General features: G+C 38.4%; 1 protein-coding gene across 3 annotated transcripts; it reads left to right on the top strand.

Moving 5' to 3' along the window:
* The first annotated feature begins 1,607 nt into the window (after positions 1-1,607).
* nsmce1 (NSE1 component of SMC5/6 complex) lies at positions 1,608-10,190 on the top strand. 3 transcript variants are annotated; one of them, XM_078278880.1, is made up of 8 exons: positions 1,608-1,690; positions 4,002-4,133; positions 4,720-4,841; positions 6,514-6,591; positions 7,326-7,472; positions 8,162-8,278; positions 8,966-9,092; positions 9,549-10,190. In XM_078278880.1, the coding sequence occupies exons 2-8, from the start codon at positions 4,016-4,018 to the stop codon at positions 9,581-9,583; spliced, it is 744 nt and encodes a 247-aa protein (XP_078135006.1). In that variant the 5' UTR covers positions 1,608-1,690; positions 4,002-4,015; the 3' UTR covers positions 9,584-10,190. The 3 variants fall into 3 exon arrangements, with proteins under 3 accessions (XP_078135006.1, XP_078134996.1, XP_078135015.1); XM_078278870.1 differs by having other exon boundaries at positions 1,620-1,697; XM_078278889.1 differs by lacking the exon at positions 1,608-1,690 and adding an exon at positions 1,741-1,842.
* The last annotated feature ends 370 nt before the right edge of the window (positions 10,191-10,560 follow it).

The following is a 10,560-nucleotide window of genomic DNA, read 5'->3' as shown; positions in this document are numbered from 1 at the left end:
CTTGCTGTTTGACAATCACTATTAGCCCTCTGACCGTTGAACCATTGATTAAGATCATAGCAGAAATACTTTAACACTGGATGCATTATCTTGATTATAACAATAATTCATTATGTTCAGTATAAATCCTCTTAACATGCTTACCAAGACCACCCACTTCCTTTTTAATCTCATAACAAGCAAGACACTCTGAATACTTAACACTGGACTATTACACATCATTATCACCTTCAAACCTAAGTTTCTAATTGTATCCCACAAAATACTCCTGCTGCATAATAGCAATGTGTCTTATGGGTATGTTTTGCTAGATGAAAGGTGATAACAAAAAGTGATCTTGGAGGATACATTCTTTCACCATGGAAAAGCAATCGTTACAGTAGCTGTCTTGTGTGTCCTTCCAGAAATGTTCACACATCTTAACAAGTCGAACCACAGGTGCATTCCAGTTGATAGATAGATAGATAGATAGATAGATAGATAGATAGATAGATAAATAGATAGTTTTTTATTGATCCCAAAAAAAAGGGAAATTACAGTGTTGCAGCAGCAAAATATCAGACACACAGCACACATACATAATATACATTAAATTAAAGGTTGAAGGTTTTAATGGACATTTGCCAGCTTAAACTTGCAATGCTACCATATAACAATCACACAGTTTCTAAAACAGCACTAAAGCACAAATAGTCACTTAAAAAATAGAATTCATGTAGATGGCAATTACTTTAAATAATATACAGTTGACTTTATCAGTAATGTATTATCTACAGTAAATCTCTGCTCCATTAAATATACTTGATACACCCAGCGGTGTCAGGTTTAAATTTAAACAGGAACTGCAGAGGCACGAGCACACTGACTGATGGTGACCATTGATATATTTATAATGGACCAACAGATCCCGTTGCTCTGGACGGAGACCAGTGAAGGCCATTAGAAGCACGTTTCCGGTGATGGCTGAGCGTTACTGCGCAGCCTCCAACTGAGAGAGACGACGTAAATATGCCGTGAGCAACGTGTCTGAAAGTTGTAAGTCTTCTGGTAGCTGTGCCAAGAGAAATCTCAATCATTCCGAATATTGCAGAGACGGAGAGCGTAGGTATATGTGTATATATGTATATATATGTATATATGTAAGGAGATAATATAGGCACAGGCTAATTATTGCTAATAACTAACTAGAATTGCTAATAACTAACTAAAATGCTAGTTAACATTAGTAATTACACTTAAACAGCTAATGTGAGACGAAACTGCCTGCGCGCTTCTCCTGTACTATACGGCAATTCCTCTACTATGCGACAGTAAGTCGCGTGGTTATGACACAATCGTTAGCCTATTTTTACAAAAACGTCTGCTACGGAGCCATAACGTGAGGTACAAGGTAATGGAGCCTTTTATACATTGTCGTGTTTGTTTAGAAATAAACAATGGACAAATAGAGTCTTTAAACGCTTCAGATGTAAAGTTATTCGCTGTCAAAGTGGCGCCAAAATGAATGGCAGTCAATGGAATGCTAACGGGAGGTGATGGCTTGGTAGCATCAAAATGGCGCCATAGGAGGTTCGCGGTCTAAGGAGAAGCTTACCCCAAAAGGGTGACACATGAGACTACAACACACACAACTACCGGAAGTCGACTGAAGAAGAAGCAGGAGGAAAAAGAAGGCGTGCATTGCAGAAGGGTAACTGGTAAAATAAACTTGTTCACGACTTATTACTTAGTATTACTTACTCTGACTTTAGAGGCTCGTTTCTGCTAAGTATTCAAACATTTGAGCGGCCGAAAAACGTTAAGGTTAACCGTTAACCGACAAAAATCTCTACTTTGGCACAGGTTAGCAAACACTTGACGGTTATGTTAACTTAACAGTTCCGTGTTGTTAGCGTACTTTAGGGGTGCTGAGACACTTGTATGTAGCATTAACGTTAGCTAGTTAAATGATGAATATAACTAAAAGCTCGATAACGTTACAAAGTTACAACTTCAGTTAGCCACTAATCAAACGTTATTGCTTCACGGACTTAATGACCATGGCAGTTACTTCTGTTTGGTTGTTTAGGGTTTAATATATGCAGTGTTATTCTAAAAAAAAAATATTTTTTATAACTTATAGACTTGTAAAAAAAGAATCCCTCTTGTGTGTGATGGTGTTTGTATCTGCAGAGACCCTGACTTCTACTTCTTCTGGCTTTCCGGCTGTCATTGTTACGGAGTGTCTTCTTTCTTTGACCAAACAGCACTGCTCTGCCTGTACCCTATTTTGAATTGAAAAATAATGATGACACCTCTTTTCCTTTTCCCACTTCTTTTGCCACACTGCTATAATATTTTTCTTAATGACAGACCGGCATTCAGATATCCCAACACATACCCTTAAATCAATGTCTCTTTTCAGTGCCATTTTAGGTGCCTTGTCTGCTATCTCATTCCCATTTACCCCAACATGGGCAGGACCCTGACCTCTGCCTGGATTTTCTCTTTTCTTCTTATTTTTCTTAGTGCAGGACCCCACGTAGGTGTGTAGTAACCCCCAGCCAATAACGACCTGCAGGTTGTGCAGCCCAATCTTATTCCCAACCGCCGCTTTGCCCCTCAGCAGCTCATACCAATGCACAAGTCGCAATTTAGGAGTTATGTGGTGGTGGGAGTGTCACTGAAATGGTCCAATTGTGTGACGCCCTGTTGTGTTCTTAACCCTCCCCCCAAGGTAGCACAAGTATACTTTATATTTCACAATTACTGTTTACTACATATTACACCTTTGTTAGGTGTCCATTAAAATCAACTTACTGGATAAGTTACTAGGGTTGGTTGATGTCCCCTAAATTGGCAGTTGACGATGTTTACAGTAAAACATGGCGATGGACGATGATATCATCGTCGGGGGGCATTCAATAAACGGAAACATAACTCTTGCAGCGCACATGAACAGATGCGCAATATTAGCGCACACATAAAATAGCACCCTCTTAATACTGTTGCTAACGTACATTCATAAATCCCGCATAACATCGTCCAGTACCTACAGGACATCAGACTTACTTTTTGATGCACGTACACAGTAGTGTCGACAAACTTAGTCCAATGAGGGGAGAAAGGAAAGTGTGATAGCGTTCCACGTTAACGTTTTTTTCTCTCTCGCTCGAGACCGCTGTGTCCAATGTTACTAGCAGGTAGTGCGAGCTACAACTGACAGGGGGAGAGAGAGAGAGAGAGAATGTTATCACTACAGCCAATCCAGTCTGCTCAAAGCAATGGTCTTTTTCACAAATAGGTTGCACGTAAGGGGGAAAAGCTTCCACTTAAGGGGCCCTATCTTGCGCCCTCCGCAGCACAACGCAAAGCCCGACGCAAGTGTCTTTGCTAGTTTAAGACCGACGCGCTTGTCAATTTCCTGTGCAGCGCCCGTGACTAGGATTAGTGTGTGTCTGACAGGGTGGGGGCCGTGGCATCACGATGGTGGCTCTCCATCATGATGTCGGCCAGCCATCACGATGATATCGTCCATCGGCACAACCCTATAAGCTACCTAACATTAAAGCATAGTTGCATTTGTAAGATAGATATATAGATATTTATTGTTCCATGAGGGAGATTTGTTTTGACAGTCTCTTTCATGCACATGACAATATACACGGACATATACATCAACAGATAACGTAGTCAAGACAGGTATACGGGATAGACATGTAGAAACAACCACATTTACAAAAACGACACCGGATCTTTACAAAGTCAGCGAGATCTCTGACCTACACTGAAATCTCTGACCTACGCTGAAATCCCGTTGGATGCTTTTTGCTCAAGCCACATATTATTTTTGGTGATAGTTTTCACCAAAAATGGTGACTCCTTGATGGGGGGGTTTGTTGTCTCTATTTGCATTGGATACTCATGTGATTGTTGGGTCTAACGGTACTTTACTTGAATAACAATTTCCCAATATATTGTAAGTTTAAGACTGAATAAGAATCTGCATTCTGTGTGTCTAGATCAGTCCAGAGACATGGCACGACAGATGGAAGACAGCCATCGACGGTTCCTACAGACCATGATGGCCAATGGCATCGTTGATGAACAAAGTGCAAGGACGCTCTATCAATATTGTTGTGAAACCCACAACAGTGAGTGATTTTATGTAAATATAGCCAGTTACTGATGATTTTGATCCAGGATAAGTCAAAAGTTAACCTCTGTATCAGACCAAAGGACTTCCAGCAGATCCTTGAATGACAAGAATAGAATTACACCTCCTAAACAAGTCTTTTGTCTATTTTGGTCATTTTTACCTTTGAAGTTCAACTCAATATTTACATTGCCTTTGTTCATGGACCATTTTAACTGTATATAAACTTCATGAACATTCGTTGCGTTACAGTTAAATTCCAAAAAATGTTAAATTAGACAAAAACTGAAATCTCACTAATAAAGGACTTTAAAACATGGGTTGAAATGCACAAGAAATAAAAATCACAGGCAGTGGACTGTTCTCTAAACAGAAGTAACTTTTCTGCCCAAATAACTATATTTACACCTGAATCCAAAATTGCCAGGATTTGCCAGGTTGTTGGGTTTACTCTATTCTATTCCCTTTTAATATTGAACTGTGTCACCACCTTCTTTGAGGCCACAGGAGAAGTTAAAACATGAGAGTTACACAAGTCTTCTTGATACTAACAAAGTTGGGCTTTATTTGTTTTGTTCTTGCAGCACAGCACACCCCCGATAAACTGGATGATTTCATTGAAACCATCAACTCAAAGCTGCAGCCCATGTTCATGCAAGTTAGAAAAGGGATGTCTGAAGACAACGGTCAGCAGTTCTACGCCTTGGTGAGTGGGTTTAATAGCTGTACTGGGCCTGTTTCACCTAATTAGTGACTATTTTTAAGTTATTTTGGTTTGTGAGTCGAGGTAGCCACTGGACTAGAACCTGCGTGTTAGTACACAGATCTGGGGATGTGAAGCACTGTGAACTGTGTCACAAAAGAAACTTCTATTTGCCTTGCCGGACAACTAATAATAGTCTGGTTGCTACAGTGTTTGACCAATTAAGATGATTAGATCTAAAAACAAATGTCTGTTGCTTTTAAGATCACCATTTCTATTCAAGTGACTGCTGTAATCTGGCTGGTTTGAGAACGGCATTATGTGGATGTGATCATTCATCATTAATGGTTGCTCACTTAATCCAGGATCCAGGGCCACTGAATCAATTCACATGAAAACATTTGTATATCTATCAGTTTGAGTAGTTGCTCAGTAAGGGTTGAAAGAAATAAAAAAATTGAATGGATTTATAAACCTCAGAAGAAAGCTGTCTGCATTCAAAGGGCCCTATTTTAACGATCTAAGCGCACGGCGTGAAGCGCATGGCGCAGGTGCGTTTAGGGCGTGTCCAAATCCACTTTTGCTAGTTTGACGGTAGAAAAAAAGGGTCCGTGCGCCAGGCGCATGGTTCAAAAGGGTCGCACTTAGTGTCTTCATTAATTCATAGGTGTGTTTTGGGCGTAACATGCAATAAACCAATCAGTGTATCATCTCCCATTCCCTTTAAAAGCCAGGTGCGTTTGTACCTTGGCGCTTTGCTATTATGATGGCGATTTTTGCACCGTAATATTTTTATTTGTAATCTTTTGCATGTTTGTGTGCTGCTGTGCTTCCATGTGTGTGTGTAACAAAAATAGTGCGCGCGCATTTTACTGATTTGCTGTTAAAATTAACAATGAAATGCTGCGCTACCAGGTTTTTGTTGGTCAGTGGCGCGATTGTTGTGGAAGTTTCTTTGCAGCAGGGTGTTTTGAGAGTGAAACAAATGAGAGAGTTGAGAAAAGCTAAGTTTGGTCTTTGTATTTCATTATACTTGCAAGCAGGAAATACAATTTCACAGAGCACATATAGTACAGCGTGGAAACGTCTTTTAACGAGTGAAAAAATACACTGGATATATATATATATATATATATACACTTCAGAATGCGAGGTGCATCCCTCCTTAGTAAGAGTGACTCAGCACTCCTAGCAGACAGTCTAAATAACAGAAAATATCTGTTGGGCCGATTTTGGCTGACGTCTTCCCCTCAGCACACTATCTCCCCCAAGGTGAGGTTCCTGTTTTATCTCTAACTGCCTTAAGAACAGAATGTACCGCGAGACAATTAAAATCAAATGAATTTTAGATACACTGTCTGGTCACGTCATTTCAGCATGAGAGAATCAATCTTCAAAATAGACAAAAACCTAAAGGTCACATTTAAATGTAATTTTCCCATTACACGATCACTTCCCGCTGCCTCAAGACAGCAATACGCAAAGATGGGCGCAGGTGCATTTGCTATTCAAACGACGTGGGCGCTGGACGGGAAATTGACAGCTGCATCGGTCTTAAACTAGCAAAGACACTTGCGTCGGGCTTTGCGCCGCGCCGGGTGCAAGATAGGGCACGTGGTGTGTTAAACCACTTGGAAGAATTGTTAATCGCGGTTTCACTTTGATTGGTGTCCAGGTGAACATGGCTGAGACTGATGTCACCAGGATGTCGTCAGATTATGCTGACAATGAGCTGGAGCTGTTCAGGAAAACGGTGAGTTAAATTCACACAAGGAAATCCTGCAAATCAACATCTTGTAAACACTTTGGTCCAAATCCTTTGTCAGCACTGCTGTTGCTACACATATTTTAAAAGGTGAAGCTATAATGTAAATAAAACCTGAAATATCAGCCGACTGTCAAGCTCTTGTCTTGCCCGGTACTGCTCTTTACGCTGTGTGAGCTGGAAAATTACACTGAAAACCAGTAAAACTCGTAATAAAATACTACCTTTGTAGTAGGGGTAGGGGTTGGGGGGGGGGGGAAGAATCGATACAGCATAGTATTGCGATGTTTTTATATCGATACACGGACGCCAAGTATCGATCTTTTATTATATAAATTGCCCACGTCAATTCAACTTTTATGGTACTAGAATGATAAAATGAAATGCATGTTCAGTCCACTAGAAGGTGCTGTTGAGGTTTAGTTTCTGGTGAGGTCAGCAGGAAAAAATTATCTTTTTAGGTAAGGTACACTTTTGAGACATAATTTTAAGTTGGAACAAAAAGGTAAATTGCGATATATCGCAGAATATCGCAATATGTTTAAAATCACTCGCTTGGCGAATCTTCAGTCAGAAAGGGCCCGTACACCTCAGTCATCTTGTTTCTTTTATTCAGTTTTCAATGTCCGATTTAGGCAGACGGGAAAGTGCACAGATGTTTGGGCGATGCCTTCTTCAGTGTGCAGAGTGTGTCCTGACTAACCTGAGCTGCTCTGATTCAGATGGACCTGATCGTGTGCTCTGAGAATGGCAAGGCCTCCTCCACTGATATTCTGAACAGCGCCGACACCCTGACCACCAAAAAGCTGAAGAAGAGCGAGACCGAGCACCTCTTGAACCGACTCGTGCACGACAGATGGCTCAATGAGGTAAAACACAGTGTCTACACCAGGATGTCAAAATCTTATTTAGTTACGTAGTCTCTGCTCCTTTTTCTACAAACTTCTAACACTTTCTGCCTGTCAGAAATCTATGTTCTTTTAGATCGATTTAAGCACTTTTATCGCTTTCATTTAATGTCAGCTGGGGGCACTTTTATAAAGCGATTCAACTTAGTTTGGCTATCTTTTGGTTAGCCAGCTTCACTGATTCGACATGTGAGATATGTCGATAATCAACCGGCTGTGTTAAGTAAAACTGGCTGTGTTACTGATCCCTGTTGGGGAATTAGGTTACTGAACGAGGGTAAGGTTCTGCAATTCAGTGGGGGGGGCGGGAGGAGATGTAAAATATTCTTTAAGATTGGTGCATAACAAGAATATCAAAAGTGATAATATAAAATAAACAGTATCATCTTAAGCCAGGCTATCATGGTTGAAGCTTTGACAGACTTGTTAATATTCCCCAAACCAGACTTTGCTGTTCAAATCGTGGCAAAGTAATATATAAAATGGGTCAACACAATTTGTCATTCTACATTTGTAATATAGATTTATTTTTCAAATCACATTCACTACTAACCAGATGACATTTGACCAGTGTCTTTGCTGTAGCATTTAAACACTTTTTTTGTTGTTGGTTGATTTGTTGTGTGATTTATTTCTGTTCATTAATGTAGAAACGGGGTGAATACACTTTGTCCACCAGATGTATTATAGAGATGGAGCCATACATTCGCTCAATGTATCAGGACCAGGTCAAAGTGTGCCACATCTGTCGCAACATCGCTTTCCAGGTAAATGTTACCTCTGTTATGTATAAACTTTATACCCTGTCATAAATACCTGAATGAAATGAATTAGAATCAGTTCTCTAATTGGGATTCCCTCAATACTACTTTCACTATAGTTAAATGATTACACTCGTAATTGTTTCAAAGATTTACTTCACAGCAATTTTGTAATTGAAAGGCAGTGGCATTTAAAGATATCTCTCTTTTATTTTTTTTTTAATAAATATGACCATAAAAGTACGAAATCAAATGTTTTAATGAAATAAATGACTAACATTAGATCATTGTACTATTTGACGCTGTCTGGAGTAAATATGATTATAGTGTAGAGAAGCTTCTCACTTGGGAAGTCACACAGACTTGCTCTTGACTAACTACATGAATATGAATGACGAAGAATTCACTTTTTTTAATAATAGGGTTGTATTTATATACATTTATATATGCGTTTCTGCATTACAAACAAACGATAAGATAACAAAGAGATGAGATTCATATGTAATAGCGATGTGTCTGTTAGTTCAGTTTTTACACCCTGTGTCATGTTGCGTTGTTCTTCACCTTGCATTGACATTGGTTACTTTTGTAAACGGTAATGATTTTTGCTTTAGTTCATGTGTGACAAACCAGATCTTTTACAAAAACAAGTTTGCTCACAGTATTAATCTGATCTCATTTTCTTTTTTTCAGTGCCAAATTTGTGAGAAGCCTACATGTGGTATAAAAATACACAACCCCTGTGTGGCCAGGTATTTCAAAGGAAGAGCAGAGCCGCGGTGTCCAGCTTGCGATGACTTTTGGCCACATGAAATCCCTGGTATTTATTGTTCATTTATAGATACTGTTTACACACATATTAGAACTGCAATCATTACATAGATGCACATTTAAAAGTCCCACATACATTTATCACTTGCTTCCAGATCTGTACCCAGGATGCTCTGCTTTTCAAAAATCACATTTTGCACATTTTAATTTTTGGAAAGTAATTATACATTTGGAATTTTGTGGTACAATATACTGATCTATTGTCTAAATTGTTTATATATGATGCATTACAAATGGCTACACTATTTTACCATTATACATATGTTGGCCTTTATGTTCTTTTTGATTTATTTGACATTTTTAAAACCACATAGTAAATTAGACTTCATTTAGATGTATTTATATATAGAATGCAAATGAATAGATGTATGAACGACAATTGACTGGAACAAGAAATCCCTCTCTGCTTGTATGTTTCACATATTATTTGTTTTGTTGATTACAGAAGTCAGACGGTCCCGGTCTCAGTCAAAACGATGAGGACTTCAGCATCAAATGTGTTTTTTTTTTTTTTGTTCAAGTTGTTTAGTATTTTTAACATAACTTTGTAATAAACGAAACTGTTAATATAAATGTCTTTTTATAGTTATTTTTTTACAAAAATGAATGAGAATGTGTTTCACTGAAATGTCTTTATGTTTATTTACACACAATCTTCATGAAAAACGCCATTTCTTATTCTGCTAATTTTCTACACAATATATCTGCATCTAAATGTTGGTTCCGTCCTTTATTCTTTCCCTGTAGTCATTTTCAGATTGCTCCCTTCTATATGCCACTTGAAGCTGAATTATTAAGAACGTAACAAAGCTTTTCAAAATGTAATGTTAAAACACTTTTTGTTTCATCCATGATAATTCTCTCCAACATGATTCTGCATCTGACAGATCAGGCCATAACCAGAAGAAACAGAAATCATAAAGTCTGCTGTTAAACATTTTTTCAAAGTGTTTATGGTTTGAATAATTATTTAGTTTTGCATCGCTGCTGAATCTATACATGTATAATTCACACGTTAACTCGATTATCCTGTGTTTGAATGGAATTACTGAAATAGTGATTAAATACATTTCACAATTTGAGACAATGCTTTCTTTACATGTTCTTTCTCCTCAACACTTGTGTTGAGCAATGTGCAATGTGAGGTAATGCAGTTAGGCAACCATTCATAATCAGAGCTAGAATTATGTTTTATTTCTTCAAAACTTAACTATCTAGACAAAAATAACAGCTTTAGAGTCTCTGTTACTAAATATCAAATTGTGTTCACAAGTATACATGATGCTGTATTTGATAAATAGACTGGATGTTTTTTAAGAAATGCCTGTATGCAAAAGGTAAACCTGACTAGTAAAACTATTATGTCACCAGGTCTACAACTACCAACTAACTTATAATGTAAGGCAAAGAAGAGCAGAAAAGTATAACATTTAAGAGGATGAAACTATCAAATGTTT

The sequence above is a fragment of the Sander vitreus genome, chromosome 2 (genome assembly GCF_031162955.1).
Source record: "Sander vitreus isolate 19-12246 chromosome 2, sanVit1, whole genome shotgun sequence".
Taxonomy (NCBI): domain Eukaryota; kingdom Metazoa; phylum Chordata; class Actinopteri; order Perciformes; family Percidae; genus Sander; species Sander vitreus.
Note: the sequence above shows the minus strand (reverse complement) of the source record. Positions and strands in the feature narration are given on the sequence as shown.

Excerpts from the sequence above, each read along its gene's own strand:
- nsmce1 (XM_078278880.1), top strand. The coding sequence starts at position 4,016 with ATGGCACGACAGATGGAAGACAGCCATCGACGGTTCCTACAGACCATG. Across the intron at positions 4,842-6,513 it reads GTCAGCAGTTCTACGCCTTG|GTGAACATGGCTGAGACTGA; the intron begins GTGAGTGGGTTT and ends ATTGGTGTCCAG. Across the intron at positions 6,592-7,325 it reads TGGAGCTGTTCAGGAAAACG|ATGGACCTGATCGTGTGCTC; the intron begins GTGAGTTAAATT and ends GCTCTGATTCAG.